We start from the raw sequence: 23,315 nt of genomic DNA, 5'->3' as shown, positions 1-23,315 counted from the left end.
GACTACATCTCTGTCCTTGGTGCTTAATCACCAATCAGGTGGTAGGCCATTGGGTAGGACAAAGAGATGAATTTTGTAACTTTTTCCTTTTTGAAAAGTGGAATTCCAGCTATACACCTAACTATCCTTAAAATTGCCTCCCCCCCCCCCCAACATCTGTGCTAACTAACCTGTGTAAGAAAGATGTTTATACTTACCTATTTTCAGATCGTTCTGGGCTGGCCATGTGAGTGCCAATAATGAATGGGCCATTGAAGCCTCTAGGTCACTGCTCCAGGCTTTTAGTCATTGTTGGATCACTCTCTTTTGTCCCCTGCCCTGAGCGAGCTGAAAATAGGTAAGTTTATACATCTATCTTACACAGATTAGTTAGCATAAGTGTTAGGAGAGGAGAGGGGACAGTTTTAGGGCTAGTTAGGTATACAGCGGAAATCCCACTTTAGCTTCTTTTATATCGGTGTTTTACAATTATGCATAACAAAGAATCCATAGAGCACCATAGGTTAGCTACAGAGACAGCACAACTTTGTCCTGTTCATTGAAACAGTGTTAAATTGTCTATGATAAACATTTTGTTGGCCACATTCCAAAACATCCTGTAAGGACGAAGGTAAAAAAAACCTTTATGACTGATATATGTACCTCAGGGCAAAGTTGTGCTTCAGTGTGCATTATTTCATATTTCCCTGACTAAGAAAAAGGAACATTTTTTTAATACTGATCATAACAAATAAAGAAAATATGTGCAAAGTCAATATATTTTCCCTTCAGGTTCACTTCTGTTGGATTGAGTCCTGTGGACAGATATACTGTATACCACTGCTGTGAAAATGGAACAGTTGAAGTGGTTGTAAAGGCTCAAGGTTTGTTTCCTTCAAGCATTCTATGCATGAAGGAAAAAAATCTTCTGTGTGCAGCAGTGCCCCCAGCTTCCGCCCCCCCACCAATATTTACCTGAGCCTCATCGCAATCCATCGATGGCTGTCCCTGGTCTTGCCTCCTGATTGGCTGAGGCAGCAAGCATGGGCCATTGGCTCCCACTGCTGTCAATCACAGCCAGTCAGCCAATGAGGAGAGAGAGAGAGCGAGGCCAAGCCATGGCTCCATGTGTGAATGGACACACGGAGCAGTGGCTTGGGAACACACCTGATCGGGTGCCCCCAGCTTCTTGCTGTGGGGGCACCCAACAGAAAGGAGGAACCAGGACCGCTGGCAAGGGACCTGAGAAGAGAAGGATCCAGGCTGCTCTGTGCAAAACCACTGTACACAGTAGGTAAGTATAACATGTTTGTTATTTACCAAAAAAAGAACCTTTAGAATCTCTTTAATTCATAACAAGAAAAAATCTTGCTAGCTGCAAAATGTAGCCATTGTCTGGAGTGAAAGGGGAAATGTGCTAAAATCCATAAAGGTTCATCAGTTAATGTGAGCAAAGAGCACAGCTATAGAACATACAATTTTATGCACAGATTATATAGTGTACAACCATGCTTATTTATCAATTGTGATTGGTTAAGAACTTTGGTTAGTACATGTGACTTGTAAAGTACAATAGGGGCAAAGCCCAAATAACCTTTAGCTCCATGCCAGGATTACTGTAGAGTGCAGTACATACCTGAAGGTCATCAATTCTGAGCTCTCCAGAATATACAATTGCAACTGAGGGGTATATTTATTAAAGATTCACCAACAATCAATATTCACCCAAAAGATTCTCCAAAAGATTCAAAAAGATTTGATAATCAGTTTCTGCCAATATTCATTCTATTTATGATTTAGGCAGCTGATTAGAGAATCTTGTATAATTCTGTATACAAATACAAAAGATATGTTTTCAGTTATTTCATCAGATCTCTATTTGAATGTTTCAGCAAAATGTTCAGCAAATCTTCATAAATCAGCAAGTATCAAATGAGCCAACTTCATATTTCCCTTATTGAAATATAGTAACTTGGTGCTGCGCTAATAATTAATCCTTTGGAAAAAAATAAGCAGAAAAATATCACAAAAAGAGCATATAAATCCCAAATATAAATATAGAATAGAATACACATGAAAATAATATATAACAGTGGAACCCCCAAAGTACTAGATCTAGAGTGTTACCTACATGCACATTAAATAAGTGACTAATGGATATCAAATTATATATAAAAAGATATATAGAATAGAATACACATGTATGTGCAAAATCATATATGACGTTGAAACCCCCAAAATATATCTAAGGTGTAACCTAAGTACACCCTAAATTGGTGATTTATAAGTGACACTCCTTAATAAGTGCCAAATGAGTGATAAAATAAAATCCCACCACTACTGTGCTAAATTGCACAAATGACTAGTGATGTAGAAAACATACCTACAGGTATATTCTGGGCCAAACTGGTAACTACCAAGAAAACTATCCGAAAAAACACTTATAATGCTCATAAGTATGGGCAGCACAGTGGCTCAATGATTACCACTTCCGCCTGGCAGTACTAGGGTTGTTGGTTTGAATCCCAACCACGGCACCACCTGCTTAGAGTTTGCATGTTCTCCCTGTGCCTGCGTGGGTTTCCTCCGGGTTCTCCGGTTTCCTTCCACACTCCAAAGACATGCTGATAGGTTAATGGGATCCTGTCTAAATTGTCCCTAGTATGTGTATGGATGTAAGTTAGGGACCTTAGATTGTATGCCCCTTGAGGGTTAGGGACTGATGTGAATGTACAATATATATATGTAAAGTGCTGCGTAAATTGACGGTGCTATATAAGTACCTGAAATAAATAAGTTAAGAAAAAAATTTGAAAAAGTGGTTAATTGTGAAAAACCACAAAGCTAGTATAACACAACATAATCAAAAATGCAACATCCAAATTCTGCAGATAAATGACTAATAAAAGAAAAAATGTGAACCATATAGCAGTGACCCTAATTGGGGATAAAGTGAAAACTAGTGGCTAAGCGACACTAATAGAATCTTTGTATGTAGTGAAGCGTTTATAAGCCACACAGCCTATAAACATAAAAAACAGGAAAGACAAATAAACTGCTTAATGTGACCCCAAATGCGGGAATAAAAATTGAAAATAAGAGATATATACGTGATTCCGTGACATAAAAAAACAAAACTCATATAAAATTATATCCAATTTGTGGAGTGAATCTCATCCAAATAAACTTAAAGTCCAAAACCACCTAAATGGTGGAGGAGTTTTGTAGTTCTTAGTGGATATACATATATGAAGTAGGGAATTCCGCACTGAGTGAAATGCCCCCTCGCCTCCATGAAGCGACCCCACAGGGTCAAAGCGCTTTTTCAAATAGTGCCAAACTGTTCTGGAACCTGGACCCCTTCTCACAGGTACAAGGTCCAACGCAGAGTCAATCCCCCTCACTGGTGGAAAAAGGCACCGCAAGCAGCCTCCGCAGAGATATCCGGGAAATAGCCAATCCTCATACAGCCAGAGAAAGAAAGGAAGATGCTCCCATAGTGTAATAACGTTTTATTATTAAATACTAAGGTAATACAAGTCCCACTCACATGTAACTGGCTTTGCATAGGCTCTGTGTGTAACCACATGCTGTGGATGTACTTTGCATTGATGTCTATTGGAGTCCCAAGACTGACGGAAATTACGTCAGCATGACAGGAAATTACTTCACCACGTCCCGCGCGTTACATCACGCTACAACATGACTTCATCATGATCCATCAGCAGGCTGAGACAAGTGATCAGGGATGTACTAACCACAAGGCAAACAAGGCATTTGCCTAGGGCGGCATTTTTCAGGGGGGGCAGCACTGCCCCTTGGAAGAAGGGACACACACGACATGGGGACCTGGTGGGTTCTGTGACAGGCTGTGGGTTTCATGATGGTGGATGCACAGCCTGACTCTCGTTGGATGTCCGGAGCTGTGAAGATGAGTGTCTTTCTCTCTCTTGCATGGGGGATGGTGGCTGGTGTATAGGGGGCAGTGGTAGTGGAAGGCTTTCTCGGGTGGGAGGCAGGGGTGTTGGTCAACGTCAGGCTCTCCCTGTGGGGGGGCACCGGTTTTTGTGTTGCCTAGGGTAGCACAAAACCTAACTACACCACTGCAAGTTCACTGTCTCAGCATCAGAGAGTGGATGTCTCAGCTTCAGAGAAGACAACTGTTCACTTTCAGCCAAAACTGGGTATTTTCTATTATGTTTGCCAAAAGCAGTAATGCTAGAGTTGCATCAATTGGGGGAAAAATATCACACAGTACCATACCAAAGCTAGCCCACAAACAAACAGCTGCAAACATCTGAGATATAAAGGCACAGGAAGGTCACCTGACTACAAAATATCAAATGCCCAAAGTTCACCGGTTCACAAGCCATAAATTACTTTGTGGACTAAATGCACCAGTCCAAAGCAAGTAAATAGTTTGAAGTTTTAAACTAGGTGCAATCAGGAAAAAGTTAAAGTAAACGTAAACCCTGAAAATGTGGCAACAGGTGGGATTTTTTGGTAGAAGAGATATTTTTTACCAAAATAAAACTCTTTCACATACCTGCTAGCAATTTTTTTTAAACTGTACATGTCCTGGTATCTGTAAGTAGGAGGTGAGTGCCTGCCCAAAGGGCAATGCAAGAAGACAGTGGACCTGGATGAAGTGGAAGATAACACTGCACCAATGGGGATGGAGTGGATGCTGCGAGCTTAAACCTCACGATGCTGAGAGGTAATCATGTCATAATGTGCCAGTATGACCAAAAAAAACAATGGTAAGTAGAGTAAATGTGGAAAATAAAATCTTGGTAAAAAATGGGTAACTTTTGTGCAAACATTTGATAAATCTTGATCAAAAATGAGATATTTTCATTTGAGATGCATTTGTTCATTGAAGAATTTAGTTTCATCATATTCATTGTGTTGACCCAATTCATTTTCAGAATTCGTTTCGTATCATTGGCATTTGTTTCAAATATTCGTTGGTCCAGGTGGACGCACTAACTCACCAAGAGAAATGGAATTAGCTGATTGTACAATATTAACTGGCGTCATGCACATCTAAATTAACGAATGGAACAAAATTAGGATCCATTTGATATCCGAATCCAAATGATCAAACTAATTTGAAAATGCAATTTATTTCCCCATGGGCTTGAACTACAATCACATCATGTGAAATCATTCGAATAAAACAACTGTAATGAAAGCATTTGTTAATTTCATTATACCTTCTTTTGAATTCATTGACATTTGTTACTATGTCCATTAGGAGATTTGTATACATTCAAATCTCCGAAAAAACATTTTCATCCAAAACAAATTATCGAAACAATATGTATATGTCTATCAAAAACAATGATAAACATATCCCTAAGTGTGTTCTATTCATATGTAACTCATTTAATAAATGCACAGTATATCCAATTGATTTGCGTCTATTCCTTTCACACACTGATCATACAGTCATGGCCGAAATTGTTGGCACCCTTGATATTTCTCCAGGAAATCATGTATTTCTCACGAAACGTATTGCATTAACACATGTTTTGCTATACACATGTTTATTCCCTTTGTGTGTATTGGGACAAAACAAAAAAAGGGAGGAAAGAAAGCAAATTCGACATAATGTCACACAAACCTCCAAAAATGGGCTGGACAAAAGTATTGGCACCCTTTCACAACTGCGGATAAATAAGAATGTTACAAGCATGTGATGCTCCTGTAAACTCACCTGGGGCAAGTAACAGGTGTGGGCAATATAGAAATCACACCTGAAAGCAGATAAAAAGGAGAGACGTTCACTTAACCTTTGCATTGTGTGTCTGTCTGTGCCACACTAAGCATGGACAACAGAAAGAGGAGACGAGAACTGTCTGAGGACCTGAGAACCAAAATTGTGGCAAAATATCAACAATCTCAAGGTTACAAGTCCATCTCCAGAGAACTAGATTTGCCTTTGTCCACAGTGCGCAACATTATCAAGAAGTTTGCAACCCATGGCACTGTAGCTAATCTCCCTGGTCGTGGACGGATGAGGAAAATTGATGAAAGATTGCAACGCAGAATAGTCCGGATGGTGGATAAGCAGCCCCAAACATGTTCCAAAGACATTCAAGCTGTCCTGCAGGCTCAGGGAGCATCAGTGTCAGCGCGAACTATCCGTCGACATTTAAATGAAATGAAACGCTATGGCAGGAGACCCAGGAGGACCCCACTGCTGACACAGAGACATAAAAAAGCAAGACTACAGTTTGCCAAAATGTACTTGAGTAAGCCAAAAGCCTTCTGGGAAAACGTCTTGTGGACAGATGAGACCAAGATAGAGCTTTTCGGTAAAGCACATCATTCTACTGTTTACCGAAAACGGAATGAGGCCTACAAAGAACAAAACACAGTACCTACGGTAAAATATGGTGGAGGTTCAATGATGTTTTGGGGTTGTTTTGCTGCCTCTGGCACTGGGTGCCTTGACTGTGTGCAAGGCATCATGAAATCTGAGGATTACCAAAGGATTTTGGGTCGCACTGTAGGGCCCAGTGTCAGAAAGCTGGGTTTGCGTCCAAGATCCTGGGTCTTCCAGCAGGACAATGACCCCAAACATACGTCAAAAAGCACTCAGAAATGGATGGCAAAGAAGCGCTGGAGAGTTCTGAAGTGGCCAGCAATGAGCCCAGATCTAAATCCCATTGAACACCTGTGGAGAGATCTTAAAATTGCTGTTGGGAAAAGGTGTCCTTCCAATAAGAGAGACCTGGAGCTGTTTGCAAAGGAAGAGTGGTCCAAAATTCCGGGTGAGAGGTGTCAGAAGCTTATTGATGGTTATAGGAAGCGACTGATTTCAGTTATGTTTTCCAAAGGGTGTGCAACCAAATATTAAGTTAAGGGTGCCAATACTTTTGTCCAGCCCATTTTTGGGGTTTTGTGTGACATTATGTCATATTTGCTTTTCTGCCTCTGTTTTATATTTGTTCCAATACATACAAAGGGAATAAACATGTGTATAGCAAAACATGTGTTAATGCAATACCTTTTTTGTGTGAAATACTTGATTTTCAGGAAAAATATCAAGGGTGCCAACAATTTCGGCCATGACTGTATCTTAACTCAGGTGTCCTTTTATGACACAGAGAATAGCTGCGATTCAACAGATCTCAGCTATTCTCTGGTCATTCACAGTTTGTGACACTCAGGAGATCATGTCAGCCCTTCTCTGGAGATCTGTGTTCTCCCTCCAGATTCCCCAGCCCAGAGCTGGAGAATCAGAGGGACCGAAAACTAAGCAGAGATAGTTTATCTTTGTTTAGTAAACTGATCTTTTACTGTAATCTCGAGAGATTATAGTAAAATGAGCCGTTTTTCAGAGTTTGTAGACCGTTCTCCAGCGTTTGGAGACCGTTCTCCCTTCGTTTGGAGAACTGCTTCATAAACTGCATTCACAGGAGAACTGTGTTCTCCGAGAATGCCGGAGAACTGAGCAGCGATCTATTACCGCTGGTTCACAAACGGACACCTCAGTACATACCATTACAACCAGTGGTGTATTTAGAGTTTAGATGTTGTGCTGACCTAGGTAACTAAAAAAATGATGTGCCCCCCATATGGGGGAAGAGAGAGAGATTTCTCCAGCACTCACCCTAACAGCTCTCCTGAATTAAACCAGCCGGCCATCGCTGGAGACATGACCAGGATAGGCTGGTGTCATCCTCGGATTCCATATAGTGCCTCGCCTGGTCCCTACCTTCGGTCACCTGAGTCTCTTCTTCTGGGGGCAGCGCCAGCTCCAAGAAAGATGCGGCACAAGGCAAAAGCCTTGTTTGCCACATAGAAGATACGTCCCTGATTACATCCATACAGGCCTGAATACTTTTGTGTACTATGAGCTATTCAAGGGCTTTTTCATATGCATCCTATAATTAGAGAAACTTTCTCTGGGTCTTCCTTGAATTTGGACGCATCCAAATTGAAGGGGCCACAGCGAAATCTATATAGTCCACTTTTTCTCTATCCTCTACAGACTAAACAACTTTTTTTATTATTATAGGAAGTATTATTATAAGATTAAATATATTTAATATAGGAAGGAGCAACTAATATCATGCAGAGCTAGAGCTTAGTAAGTGAGCAGAAGCTCTGCTAACTTCCATCATCCAATCATGTGCAAGCAAAAATGCTGTTTTTTTTATTTTACTTGTATGTGATTTGGTATTCTTTGCAAAGTGATTCTTTACTTCATTTACTAAGCTCTGGAACAACGGCTCTTAAACAGTGCAACTGCACTTTGCAAAGTATACAGCTTATTTGCCTTTAGTAAATCACCCATATATTACTTCATTTTGAATCTATTGCATAATTACCTATATTTAAGTTATTCAAGTTATTTTATGCAGCCTAAATCATACACACCAAAAGGTGATTACGTTGACCATGTAAATTATTATGGGAAAACTCCAGAGCCCATGGTCAGACAATCAATATTGAGAACACATATATGTACGTACGCACTTTATTTAGCTGCTTTGTCAGGCTTGCTCTATCAGTGTCAATGACTTCTAAGAGAAGTCTTGTTGGACTACTGTTTCCCTTTACTTTGAGTATATTGCCTGCAGATCTAACATTTCAATACCAACACCATGTTCTGATACTGTGTTCATGACTTTGTATCACCTCATTTAAGACTTTGTCTTTATAGCATACAGGATCATTACAGCATGCGGTTTTTGTTAGTTGGAGAAAAAGGAGACACTGGAAATATGAGTTTAAGACACAATCAGCTTCTGATTCATACTTTCCCACTGGCCACTGACTTGAATGTACCTAACATAAGCATTCGTACCATATTACACTTATACATTATTAAATCTTGTTTTTAATGAATACTTTTCAGGCATCATATGTATCTACCAAACATGTTTTCAGGCTGATATAATGGACTTGACTTTATTTGCATATAAGATTGATTCCATTTGTACATATTCCTAAACTTATATGCTGTATAAGGAGTATGAGGACCAGTTATGATCCAGCTATTGTGGTTACAGGATCACACGGCTATTTTTTCTTGTTTTAACTGTTTTAAAATGTCTTGGGGGGGTCTACTACTTTTCTAGGAGATAATCAGTTAAATAAAATAATTTTTTTCTATATATATTTGGGATGCGTAGGTTTTTATGACATTTTAGAGATACCTAAAGCTCTCTTTTCTATCTCCTTGATAGACCTAAGGCCAGTAAATGTACATTGAGGAAGAGCTATCAGTCATGTTCTTCAACCTAAATCAGCTTTTTTTGCACTGTTGTCACACTATAAAATTTCCCTTGTCAGGACAACAGACCCCTGGATGCAGACTGCCACCAATAGTCTACCATTATATCAGTAAAATATAGCCACACAGTACCTTGCATGGAAAAAAATTAAAAAATTGTTGTTTCTTGGTCTGTAGCAATGCATAGCTATCTAGATCAATTATCATGAAGTAATTTGTTCAGACGTGGGAGAGTAACCTGCATTTCAACCTTTAACGCACCCCAAATAATGCCCTGCCAATTGTACAATTCCTTCCCCTCCAGATCACACAGAGACTGTTGTGTTTCTCTGAGTCGTCAAATTCAGAACTCATTTTGGTGGAGATTTCAGAAGTCTGTTGAGACAGAAATGTCTTTCATTAGTTTCCGGGTCAATAGTCCCTTGTAGTTGAAATTGACTAATAACATGGAAGGAGCTAAAATAGCTGAGTATAAATAGAAACAACAGTATTATCACACTGCTGCCTGGGGCAAAGTGTCTAACATATCCCTGCTCATTTAATGATCTGTGACACCACAGAGCACAGCGCTATTGCTCCATACATGTGGCGAGGCCTGTCCCCTCAAAGCCTAGCACTTCGGAAGGCATTGAGTTATCACTGTCAATGGCTTGGTCCTCTATCAGCACCCTCATCTACAATCTGACTTTGGTCCTCTATCAGCACCCTCATCTACAATCTGACTTTAGCTCTATAATTTCTGGATTGTTGATTTTGAAGGGTGGAAGGCAAAACACATTGTAGGGGTATACAATTGCATGCATTTTTAAAGAACATGTAAAATCATTCATTTACCAACACATTTGTTGTACAGTTTATTCAAAACTAGAAGGCACGCTTTGGTTCATTGCTTTTTAACTACCCACAATGTATATATGAAAAGCATAATCTATGACAAGAAGGTTGTTCTACATAGATGATCCCAATGCTGTTAATGTGAATATACTGGATAAATAAAGGGGTAGATTTACATTAAGGAGGGTCAGCGTTAAGAATTAAATTGGGGGTTAGTGTTACGGTTTAAGTACTGGTGGGTGTTAGGGTTATAGGAAAGTGTACAGTAAGAGTTAAGGCTACAGGGATGGTAAGGGCCACACAGAGGGATGAAGTGAGGCTTAATGTGATGGCTACATGGATGATTAGTGTGATGGTTAGGGTTACAGGGAGAGTTGGTGTGAAGGTCAATGCGAGGGTTAAGGATAGAGTAAGGGTTAGCATGAACATTACTGTGAGTGTTACGGATGAAGGGAAAGTAACAGTGTGGGCTAGGACTACAGGGAGGGTAACAGAGAGGGTTAGAGTTGTTGGGTGGGTTGCTGTGAGGGTTGGGTTTACAAGAATGTATACTATAAGGATTAAGAATTCCATTAGAGTAATAGTGGGGATTAAGGCTACAAGAAGGTTTATTGTGATGGTTAAGGTTACAAGGGGTGTTAGTGTGATAGTTAGAGTTACTGGGAGGGTTAGTGTGATGGTAAGGGTTACAGGGAAGGTAACAGGGAGGGTTAGTGTAATGGTAAGGGTTACAGGGAAGATAACAGGGAGGGTTAGTGTAATGGTAAGGGTTACAGGGAAGATAACAGGGAGGGTTAGTGTGATGGTAAGGGTTACAGGGAAGGTAACAGGGAGGGTTAGTGTAATGATAAGGGTTACAGGGAAGATAACAGGGAGGGTTAGTGTAATGGTAAGGGTTACAGGGAAGATAACAGGGAGGGTTATTGTGATGGTTAAGGTTACAAGGGGTGTTAGTGTGATAGTTAGAGTTACTGGGAGGGTTAGTGTGATGGTAAGGGTTACAGGGAAGGTAACAGGGAGGGTTAGTGTAATGGTAAGGGTTACAGAGAAGATAACAGGGAGGGTTAGTGTAATGGTAAGTGTTACAGGGAAGGTAACAGGGAGGGTTAATGTAATGGTAAGGGTTACAGGGAAGATAACAGGGAGGGTTAGTGTAATGGTAAGGGTGACAGGGAAGATAACAGGGAGGGTTAGTGTAATGGTAAGGGTTACAGGGAAGGTAACAGGGAGGGTTAGTGTAATGGTAAGGGTTACAGGGAAGGTAACAGGGAGGGTTAGTGTAATGGTAAGGGTTACAGGGAAGGTAACAGGGAGGGTTAGTGTAATGATAAGGGTTACAGGGAAGGTTACAGGGAAGGTAACAGGGAGGGTTAGTGTAATGGTAAGGGTTACAGGGAAGGTAACAGGGAGGGTTAGTGTAATGGTAAGGGTTACAGGGAAGGTAACAGGGAGGGTTAGTGTAATGGTAAGGGTTACAGGGAAGGTAACAGGGAGGGTTAGTGTAATGATAAGGGTTACAGGGAAGGTTACAGGGAAGGTAACAGTGAAGGTTAGTGTAATGGTAAGGGTTACAGGGAAGATAACAGGGAGGATTAGTGTAATGGTATGGGTTACAGGGAAGGTAACAGGGAGGGTTAGTGTAATGATAAGGGTTACAGGGAAGATAACAGGGAGGGTTAGTGTAATGGTATGGGTTACAGGGAAGGTAACAGGGAGGGTTAGTGTAATGGTATGGGTTACAGGGAAGGTAACAGGGAGGGTTAATGTAATGGTAAGGGTTACAGGGAAGGTAACAGTGAAGGTTAGGACTACAGAAAGGGTAAGTATGAGAGTTACTGTGAGTGTTAAGGATAAAGAGAATGTACAGTATCAGTGATAGTTCAAACTACAGAGGTATGAAGGTTACCTTGAGGGTTCAGGCTACGGAAGGGTTAGCATGAGCATTACTGGGAGTCTTAAGGATAAAGGGACAGTAACAGTGTAGGTTAGGGCTACAGGGAGGGTTATTGTGAGGGTTAGGGTTACAGGGATGATAATAGTAAGGGTTAGGACTTCAGGACTTGTGCTGGGGCTACAAGTTAGTACAAGGGTTAAGGATACTGGGAGAGTAATGGTGAGGGTTAGGGCTACAGGGAGGGTTAGTATGAGTTGCACCATAGGATAAGGTATTACAGTCAGCAAGGGGAGCTCTACACAGAAAATTACCAGAGATTTAGTATTTATTTTTCTGTAGTACAACACCCTATGTGTAAAGTAAGCCGGGCAATTTGCTAAACAAGAACCACTGTATGCAATCACCAGGATGGCCTGCACACCATCATTGCACACAACACTTTTATGTGTCCTGAATGGTCACAGATTTTTAGAACTCATGGTTTTAAGGATAGTGGATCTAGCTATTGCATTGCAAGCCTGCTAACAGTGTGCACTTGCAACATGCCTGTATATTTGCAATGTACAGTTTGCCAGCGATGGGCCCTGGAAGGCAGATAGGTTTTTCCATTATTTGGGTTGTGGTCCCTTTCAGGGAAACAGTGAGAGATACTGTTGAGTACTCACTGTCAGGGGTTTCCCGGTAGTCTGGTTGGAGAAGAGAGGACTGATCCTCAGTTCTCTTAGGATTGGTAAATCCTCATTTGGGACCTGGAATTTGGAGACTCGAAGAGATTTTGGGTAGGAAATAGCCTCCAACCCTGATTACAGAGTCCCTAAAGAATTAAACTGCCTGTGGGGGAAGCTTGAAAAGGAGCAGCAAGCAGTCAGTACTTGTGTGTCAAATGGAATGGAATAGTCCACAGCTGCAAGAAAGAGTGGAGAGTTTCTAGAGACTGAGCTCCTGCGGCTTTTCTTGTACACTAAAGTACACAGAAACCATAACCTAGGTGTAGGACTGGTATACCAGCAGTGAGCTGTAATATTGTTTTCAATGCATACATTGTACCAGAACAATGGACTGTTGGTATTTGTTTGCTGAAGAAAACTGTTTTGTTTTCCAGGTTTTGAAGGAACAATAAAGACTTTTACATTTACAAATGGCTGGTTGGTGATCCCGGATTCCCCATATTACAGCACTCATAATGTGTTATCCATCTTCTAAGATCAGTCATAACTAGCCTGAGGCCTGAATGTTTTTATGTATGCTGGATTGCGCTGTCACAGACCCCTGCAAAGAAAAACACTTTTGCTTTGTGTTTGGTGCAACATTAATGAAAAAACATGAGCAGGAAGACCCTAAATGCACTGTGGCATCTGGACTACCTCTCTCTCTGTCTCTCTCTCTCTCCAGCATAAATATATATATATATATATACACACACATACATATATAAATCTATATATATATATGTTTATGTACATATTAGGAGTCAGCTTTTTTTTTTATAAAGGCATGACTTGAAAACGAATTAAACTTAGAGTAACTAAGATTAGATATAGAAAAATATCAATTAAAGTCTGCTTCTCAGTGGAAGAGCAGCTGTTCCGGACAGTGGGCGTTAATTGAGCTCACTAGAGAAACATGATATTTGCGTCTAATGAAGAATGTTTTATGTATTTTCTATTGTTCTGTCTAGGGCTGACTTCCCCCAACACTCCATCATGTGTGGCTTTCCTGGACATAATTTGGTAACTGTCTCCTAGCTTAAATGGTCCAATGTAGAATAAATAAACTGACTGAGTCACCATTTGACCTCTGGGGTGACTGCCTTTTGTAAAACAGAATAGAAGTGGCCACACAGCAATGCGTGTTATACAGCGGGCATGGGCAACCAGCAATGTTCCAGCTATTGGGTATTCACAAGTTATAGTTTGTCTGCAGTGGCAGCACTTGTCTTTGACTGCCATACCTTATGGTTTTCCCCTTAGAAATAATTTGCTCTCTCTGGGTTTATGCCCTTATCTCAGGGCCACCAATCTAGATTCCTGTATTTTAATTTTGAACAGATTTCTGTTGTGGTCATCACATCTTTCATCCATTATTTTGGCATGTCCACAGTCCACACAGTAAATCTTTCTATAAAGATATATTACAAATAACAACATAATAGTAGTAACAGCTATAACATTCTCATAACACTTAGCACATGGACACTGCATGCAGACATACTAGTCCAGATCATAGAGGAAACTTGCTACTTTGATACACCCATTACCTGTTTGCTGATTGCTTAAATCTCTTTCCCCATTGTGGATATTTCCTCCAACATACTGAGCTCCAACGTGCCGCAAAAAACTGTATTCAGACCTGCCACTTGGACTACTCTTATCATTTAATCTGTAAGGTGTGAGTTGGCCCAAATAGAGCTTAACTACCCACCATAAGTTTAGGGTCCCCTACAGTCTAACCCCTCTCTAGTAATAACTCCTAGCCCCCACCCCCAAATGCATTCAAATATCTAGTGTCTAACATTCTGTGTATACTCAAGTGCTATTGTTCATCACGGTTTGCTTTGTCTTAAAGTGTCTAAATACCTGGTGGTTCACCCAGCCAGTCTTGGATACTATCCCAGGGTTTGACTGACTGACACCTTCAAATTCATTGTTTGCTTTAAGTCTGCTGTGTTCAGTTACATTGTGTCTGTGGTTCATTTAAAGGGGTATACAACATCACCGTTATCGGTATCTGGTAACTGGGAATCATGTAACTGCTATGATTAGTCATAACAGTTCCATGATAACAATGTAAACAACCTGTCATGAACGGTTTCCCATTCTTGAAAAACTTGCTTCCAATTGTGATCTGTGATTGGCCCACAGCAATCACATGGTACCGTGATACATGTACATTGTGATTAGCTTAACCAATCACAGATCACAATCAAAAGCAAGCTGTTCATGAATGGGACATGCCAGATAAAGCTATTGCTTATACAGTGAACTTCTGACAACAGGATATTAAAAAAATAGTACAAAATAAAAAGAAAAAAAAAGATTAAAAAAAATGAATTATATATATATATATATATATATATATATATATATATATCATACTCTTAACATACTCTTATCAGCCAGTATTCCTGGTCACTGCAACAGCAATCATATGACTATATATGTGACAATAGTGACAGTATATTAAGAAAAAAACTATGAAAAAAAATGTATTTAATTTATGCATCTTCCAAAAAAGTGACAAAAAATTACAACTTCAAATAACTCGCCATGTCTCGTACTAAATACCTCAGACTGTCTGCTTTCCAAAAATTTGGGTAGGGTGGGGGATATTTGTACTCTCCTGCCTTTTTTAGGGTTTCAAGAAATGAGATGATGAAATGTATTTATTTAATTGCATATGTTTTATACCATAAAGAAGAAAATATGTTTTTTTCTCCAAAATGTTGGAATTTGTCATTTATATAGTAAAAAAGAAAAAACCCAGCAGTGATCAAATGCCACCAAAGAGAGCTCTATTTGTGTGAATATAAATGATATATGCTTCATATGGGTACAGTGTTGCATGACCATGCAATTGCCAGTTAAAGTAGTGCAGTGCCAAATAGAAAAAAATGGCCTGGTCAAGAAGGGTGTAAAACCTTCTGGAGCTCAAGTGGTTAATATTTTATAGCTACCTCACAATGCATGCTGGAAAAAGCTGTTTGTGTAAATTGGTATTATAACATTAAAATAAGTTTACACAGACAGGAATTATTGTGATGTGACAGATTTGCATAAATTCAGAATTACATTGGCACATTTGGGTAAGTATGTAAAGCTAAGACCCTGATTTACTGAAGAATTAAAGTGTGTTTGCTCTCAAATTTTCCATTATGTTAGCAAACAAGGTTAACCTCCCTAGAGGTCTGATTATGTCAGTATTTCTGTGCTCAAAGCGGTACTTTTTTTGCATGGAAATAATATTATTATTTTATTATTATACAGTATTTATATAGCGCCAACGGTTTGCTCAGCGCTGTACATTATAATGGGAGACAGTACACGAGACCGAACAGTAACAATACAATTCTATACACGAGGGGTTCGAAGGCCCTGCTCCTTGGAGCTTACAATCTAGGAGGGAGGGGAGAGTGGTACAGGAGGAAATAGCTGTAGGGGATGGAGTGGTGGGAAGAGCGAAGGAGATCAGCATATTAGGTGAGGGCGGGGTAGGCTTCTCTGAAGAGATTGGTTTTCAGGGTGTGCCTGAAGGTGGGGAGGGAAGGTGACAGTCTGATGGATTGGGGTACTGAGTTCCAGAGGATGGGGGAAGCCCTGGAGAAGTCCTGGAGACGGGCATCGGAGGAGGAGACCAGGGAACTGGAGAGATGGAGGTCTTGTGAGGAGCGGAGAGTGTGTTTTGGGTGGTAGATGGATATCTGGTCGGTGATGTAGTTTGGGGCAGTGTTATGAACAGCTTTGTACGTCAATATTAATATTTTGAATTTTATCCGTTGGGCAATCGGAAGCCAGTGGAGGGATTGGCAGAAGGGGGTGGCAGATACGGAGCGGTTGGTAAGATGGATGAGTCTGGCCGCAGAATTCAGGATAGACTGAAGCGGGGATAGCCTGTGTTGGGGTAGGCCAGCAAGGAGGGAGTTGCAATAGTCAAGTCGGGAGATGATAAGGCAGTGAATGAGTTATATGTAGTTATAAAATATGTAGTTTTTTATTGTAGGCCTGTAATTCTTAGGGATAACTCACTGAAATCTGTCCGAACAAGAGTCTAGTAAACATCCCGGGTATGATAAAATTTGAAATAGAAATCATAAATTATAATAAATAATCATAAAAAATAATATTATAATAATAATAAATTTAATTCAATAATGTAAGCCATCCAAAAAGACTGAAATTTGAAATTTTGACCTAAAGGGATGCTTTTTGGACGCCATGGATGTTTCTCAGTTTCCAGGCAGAAAGGACAGTAAAAATGCAGGCGGGGCACAGGGCAAAGCACTAGGGACAAAATGTATGTGAAATGGTTTGATACAGTAATGTTTTACTATCAGATTTTAGTGTATAGAGTGAAAGTCAAATTTTTACATTTTTTAAATTCCCGCCATTCCGTCCCCTGTACGTCCCGTATGTCCCGACGCTCGCAGGGAACGGAACCCGGAAGATAGATGTCACCATTTGCCGGAGGAGATGGCCGGGGACGCTGCAGGGGGGACATCACGGGAGCAAAGGACAACGTAAGTGCAAGAGGGAATCCCTGAGCAATGCTGCAGGGTAATCCCGAGTATAGCTCGGGATTACCGCTTTTGGTACTGAAAGTTAACCCCGAGCTACACTTGGGAATACCTCCAGGGGGGTTAAACAAAGTGAACATTCACTTTACATCACTCTATAATCTGCAAGGAAAATGAATAATTTTTAATATTTTGTACTTGATTGGATAATTGAAGTCAGCACAACTTTACCATATTCCTTACACTAGGTAAAAATTCACTTTGCAAAAATAATTCACTTAGCTTAGTGAATATGGTAAACTTTTTTTTTCCTTGCACATGATTGGGTATTCATTAGAAAGTGTTATGCAGGCCATAGATGGATCGTAATTCGGCCGATTTTTCGTCTGGAAGAAAAATCTACCGATTATCTTATCGTTCGTGGACGATTTCGTCGGCCGTTTTTCGTGTATTTTGGCCTTTCAGATTATCGGTGATGTTGGAAAATTTTCGGAAAACGCCCGACTTTATCCTCATTGATGGTCAAAAACGGACGATCGTTTTCCGAAAATGTTATGCGCATGTGCAGTGACCTGGAAAGAGAAGTTTGCAGCGTACGAAGTTTCGTTTCCGGTACAAATTAAAAATAAAAATGACATCATTTCCCGTTATAGGTTACTCATTAATCGGCCGATTTTCGTAATAATTGGTGGTCAGGTAGGTTTTTTAGACCGACCGATAGTTCGTTAATCGACCGAAAATCGGCCGAATTACGATCCATCTATGGCCTGCATTAGACAGGACAATTTGGTTGGTTGTAGGCTGACTGGTAAGCTGAGCTGGGAATTTTTCTTTGTTGTTGTTTGACATACGTCGCCCTTCCATGTGCCCCTTACTGCAAAGGCCAAGTATAGACTGGGGCAGTTGCCATTTTTTTTTGTACTGTTGGTATACTGGTGAAAGATGCACTGGACATCTTAGCTGCCATTGTGCTATATCCTGGGTGTCCAGTGCGCCCCTATGCCTTTAATGAGGAGTAGGCTCCCTCCAGGCTCACCTGCCCTTAGTCTATCCATTATTATGCATGTGCTTCTACTATGGAGGCTCTCAACATTTATAGTTAGGACTTCAGACAGCAGGGTGCCGTGAAGAGGCTCTGCAGCTTACGCACGTATTTGCAAATGTGTGCAAACTAAACCCCTGCTTTTAACATGAACTGCTAGACAGGATAATTTGGTTGGTTGGAGGTTGGCTGGTAAGTTGAGCTGGGCATTTTTCTTTGTTGTTGTTTGACATTCATTAGAAAGTAAACTTTACTTTGTTTCACCTCATTTACCTAGGTAGGTGACAATTCACTTTAAAAGAGAACACACTACTCATTTAGTAAATGGTCCCCGATGAGTATAAATGCAATCCAATGCATCCAATGCATTTGTTGGAAACCAGACAACAATGCAAATGGATTAATCTTATTTTTTATTTATAGACTTTTATGATACCTTTTTCCTACATAAAAGGGAAGGGGGCTGGATCAGATCAGGAGTGACCTGGTCTAGCCACCCTATGTACTTTTGCAGCAAAAAGATTGCTTGTAAAAGTGATTGTATACTGCGGGGAGAATCTGTGCAGAGCTGGTCCAGCGCTGTGCTGCCCAAAGATGATTGTTTGAGTTCACAGGAAATTCTGGTGACCTCATAGATGACATCATCACAATGTGTTTCACTGTGTGCTTAATAAGAGTGTTTGGTAGAGAATTTCAAACCTGGGAGCTAAAGAATTCAGACCTTTTTCCTCGCACTGAACTGCAGTTGGTATAGACAGCCAGCACGTTAAGTACCAACACATGGGACATGCCGCAGCTGCTAAAAATGGACACTGTTTAAATGTTGGTGGAACAAACAAATGCAATTTTAAAATGGTACCTTGGACTAAAGTGGTTAAAGTCTCATAATATATAAATTAACTCATTTTTTACTTTCTAATCCTCAAAATAATAATTGTGGAAATGTCTAATAAATACCTCTACAATGTCCATGAAAGTGGAATCACATGAAGACCACAGTACGTATATTTAATCCGATCTTTCATGAGACAATTACAAATGTCACATAGCTCACTTTCACACAATTAAACGCTCTGCTTTCTTTTTGTAAAGTAAGGATTTCTTCCTCATCAGACAATGGCAAGAAGACAGGTTAAGCCATCTGTCATCCACTCTATATATGATTGATTGCTCGGCAATTGACTGTTTGGTCAGCAGACTGAATTTGGAAAATAGATGTTGAGTGGTGAAACAAAGGCTTGGCATCCAGCGCATCCTGTTGTGTCTGCTTTCCACTTCTTAGCCCTAACGCTATGAGATGAAATATAACTTCCCAGGTTGGGAAAATGGGTTTTATTTTTATTTTATATACAGAAAAGACACTTGCAAGCTTTTATATTATTTAGGAATCTGCTGAGAAGAGGAGTCGAGGTTTAACGCAACGTTCATTACCAAGTAGCCAGTGTGTACTTTTTGGTTTTAAATGAATTTGTTGAAGGAAAATGTAAACCATGTTGGTGCCACAGTTAGTAATGAAGACCATCTCACACTGCTGGGAATAAGGGCAAAAGCAGAAGCTGTTAAAGAACCACCCGTTCAACAGGCCCACCTAAAGAACAATTTTATTATTCAGAAAAGAACAGACTGCTCCATGAACAACATTGATAAAATCAGCACTGTACTGAGGGCGTATTGCACTGCTGGAGATCAAGACTGCTACCCTCTGTGTGAGAAGGATATGAAAAAGGGAAGGGTGTTGATGGGTTATCTTAGAGTAAAACAATTTGCGTATTGAAAAAAATCAAAGAATTCACTGTTTCTGGTAGTCCCATTTATATTTAAGCACTGCAGACTGGTTCTCACACCAGTATGGCACAAGTTTATCAATGATTCATGAGCAGCGTTGTTGATTGGAGCACTGTGGAGAGGACATTTCATATCTCTGGTGCTCTGTTTTAGAAGAATTTAAAGAGTTGAGTTGGCCATAGAGGTGGATGAAGGAATCCTCCCCACTGTGCAATTGTATTCTGACAGCAGGGCTCCTTGCTAGCAAAACACACTGATCAATGGCTGCAGCCTATCGGATGCAGCCATTTGTTGACAAAAGTTTAGCAACATTCCCATTCAACAGAAGTCTATCATTAGATCAACTTCTGTTGAGTAGGAATGGACATAGATAGACTGAAATTTGTTTGCTTGCTGCTGAGCTGGTCAAATTTAAATCCATCTATGGCCAGATTTAGAAGGACAAAAGAGGGTCATTAATTAGTTGTCTAGTTATGTTAATCAGATTAAAGCACTTTGCATATTGCTCATTAAAATTTTTCAACAGTTTTTCCACAAATGATTGTACCCTGAAAAGAGAGCAAGGCAGAATGAAAGAGAGGTAGGAAGGGAAGAGAGAAAGAGATGGAGAGAATACTTTAACATTTATTTGCATTAAAGTGTACCTTATTTACACCTTACATACTGTGAATAGTAGGCATCTCTAAGTGCTAGAATTCCACATCTGATTTCTGTGTAGCACCCATAAAAGCAGGAATACAAGTATGTATCATCATAGGGTGGGAGTGGGAGGAGTCTGAGTAAGCTAACTACAAGCTCCATGGGTTTTGGGGGTATCTGTTTACATAGTAAGGTTAAAAAACAATTCTTCATAGACTTGCTTTAATATATAGTTTAATATATAGTTTAAAAATTGAAATTCTAGACTTCCCTATTAAAGGGATAAATGGTCATGTTTGAAGGTATCCCTGACTTTACAAGCTAATGCCCATACAAATTACATAATACAGCACTGTAAAATAGGAAATATGACAGAGCAGTATGCTTTAGTCAATCAAAGCTCATACGTTTCTGCAAGCTGATGTGTTAGTGGTTAATATGATTTTACTGCAAGTTCTAAAAAAATGATTATTCCTTGTGCAGCAGTTATACAAATTAAAACAACTTACCTGTGGTGTGGAGGATGGGGCTTGGGCCCCCTTGAAGAATTTCAGCAATTTAAAAATGTAAGGAGCATTGTACACAAAGGATGGCATGCATTCTGATTGAATATCAATCACATGCTAATTATTACTTGTGAGCTAATATGGTGAATTTCTATAAATAGGTGAAATACAAAAAAGTATATATAAATAAAAAAAATGAATAAATGTGTCTTGAATCAAAAATAATAAAAATTAAATCACCTTATTATAAATGCACAAATAGGTTCGCAAACACATCACACCAACTCATAAATAGTGTCAGAATCTATATAAAAACAAATAACTGTGCTGCACTCCTATATTGATGTAAATCAACTATAAAAACAGTGTAAGTCCTTACAATATATTATCCAAACAGTACACAAAATTACTTGAATGATCCCTTTAGGATATAGAGAAATATTAGTGTAATAACATTATTATGTGTCCAATATCAATAATAAAGTGAAATCCTCCTTTTCTGAGAGATGGGTACAAATAGGTGAATTCACTCCAACATATAGATGATTGCGGTATATATGAAGCTCAATTATGCGCTCACCTCCATTTTTAGCCCAAAAATACAGGCTAAACAAGCTGTTTATCCTAAAAGGATAAAATGTGCACTGATGTTCACCACCTTCTTTGAATGTGTCCACAGTGTGATTTCCTGATTATCCACCTGGTGTCTCTCCTCTCATTACTATCCTATGCAGATCTGTGGATGGATGGATATTTCCTCCTTCTCACCTCCAAGGGGAATAATCCTCCTAGATCCACTTCAGAAGTCTCCAAGGGGAATAATCCTCCTAGATCCACTCCAGAAGTCTCCACACATATAATGCCAAAAAAAGAACAAAAGATAGTGCTTTACCTTTATAAAACACTTTATTGCATAGCCATTCTATTGCACTCACATTTTAATAATTAAAACAAGCCTTAATGCATATCTCCTTGTGTGCACCGCACACTAGCTGTATTCGCCATATAGAAGCCGACTGGGCGTGGTGACGTCAGAGCCCCTCCCCTACGCGTTACTCCACCGGTCACGTGGCTTCATCAGGGGGAATTGATTGGAGACTTCTGAAGTGGATCTAGGAGAATTATTCCCCTTGGAGGTGAGAAGGAGGAAATATCCATCCATCCATACATCCACAGATCTGCATAGGATAGTAATGAGAGGAGAGACACCAGGTGGATAATCAGGAAATCACGCTGTGGACACATTCAAAGAAGGTGGTGAACATCAGTGCACATTTTATCCTTTTAGCATAAACAGCTTGTTTAGCCTGTATTTTTGGGCTAAAAATGGAGGTGAGCACATAATTGAGCTTCATATATACCGCAATCATCTATATGTTGGAGTGAATTCACCTATTTGTACCCATTCTGATTGAAACCTCAGCAAGTTGGCAACTCCATTCCCAAGGAAGGACCCATCACTTCATAGCTTTCTGTATATGTCCATATTCTTAACAGGGAGAGCAAGCAGTGTAAATAGACATCTGGGCTCTGTTTAGGAAAAATTAGGTAGTGGGCTGTTGCTAAATTGTGCAAGTATGCAGAGTGGTGAATCAGGGTACAAAAGTAATACACAGAGATGCAAATCTGAACTTGGAACTAAAGTTGTCATCTTTTCTGCTGTTCAGTATAAGTGCATGATTCATTACACTGGCTGAACAGAATTCCAAATCCATTGGTATGGAAAACTATTCAAATATATGTGTTTTTTTTAAGTTGTTAGCCTGGATTTTCATTTAACTGTGTACCTTGTAACCTAAAATGACAGATTCAAATAGGCTTAGCAGAATCAGTATCCTGCATGTGTACAATTGATATATCGACATATACAGCACTTGGCGTAGAGCTGAGTTCATTTTAGAGACTATAATGAAACGTATATGCCAAGACTGTAAAGAAATGCATTTGTTCAGTCTACCAGGAAAAAAAAATCAGAGCAACGCTATTCAGCTTCTGAACAATAGAAAGTAAAATTGCTCTAAATAACAATAGAGTCACATCGCACGGCTGCATGCCAACTGAAAAAATGAACACTAGGATCCAAAATGAATTGTATTAAATATATTCTATCATAATAACTTGATTACTGCCAAGACCCATGTATAATAAATAGAGGC

General features: G+C 39.8%; 1 protein-coding gene and 1 long non-coding RNA gene across 2 annotated transcripts in view; one reads left to right on the top strand and one right to left on the bottom strand.

Moving 5' to 3' along the window:
• Positions 1-23,315, top strand: part of LOC149467863 (uncharacterized) — a 59,289-nt gene that overhangs the window by 26,849 nt on the left and 9,125 nt on the right. The window lies entirely within an intron of this gene.
• Positions 2,946-21,745, bottom strand: LOC149467864 (uncharacterized). Its single transcript, XM_089671079.1, has 6 exons — positions 21,740-21,745; positions 19,757-19,817; positions 11,755-11,871; positions 10,796-11,658; positions 7,716-7,803; positions 2,946-3,001 (listed from the first exon to the last, which is right to left on the bottom strand). Exons 1-6 carry the CDS (start codon positions 21,743-21,745, stop codon positions 2,946-2,948), a joined length of 1,191 nt encoding a protein of 396 aa, XP_089527205.1.

The sequence above is a fragment of the Staurois parvus genome, unplaced genomic scaffold (genome assembly GCF_062004578.1).
Source record: "Staurois parvus isolate SC_StPar_1 unplaced genomic scaffold, SC_StPar_1.0 ptg000098l, whole genome shotgun sequence".
NCBI classification, from domain to species: domain Eukaryota; kingdom Metazoa; phylum Chordata; class Amphibia; order Anura; family Ranidae; genus Staurois; species Staurois parvus.
This window is presented reverse-complemented; position numbering and strand designations above follow the sequence as displayed.

Bases quoted from the DNA above. Each gene is read 5' to 3' on its own strand.
- LOC149467864 (XM_089671079.1), bottom strand. The intron at 11,872-19,756 runs GTGAGATGGTCT...CCCTTTCTGTAG, and splicing joins TTGCCCTTATTCCCAGCAGT to TCCTAACCTTCACTGTTACC. The intron at 3,002-7,715 runs GTGACCGAAGGT...TTATGTTTATAG, and splicing joins CCCCAGAAGAAGAGACTCAG to GCTGTGTGGCTTATAAACGC.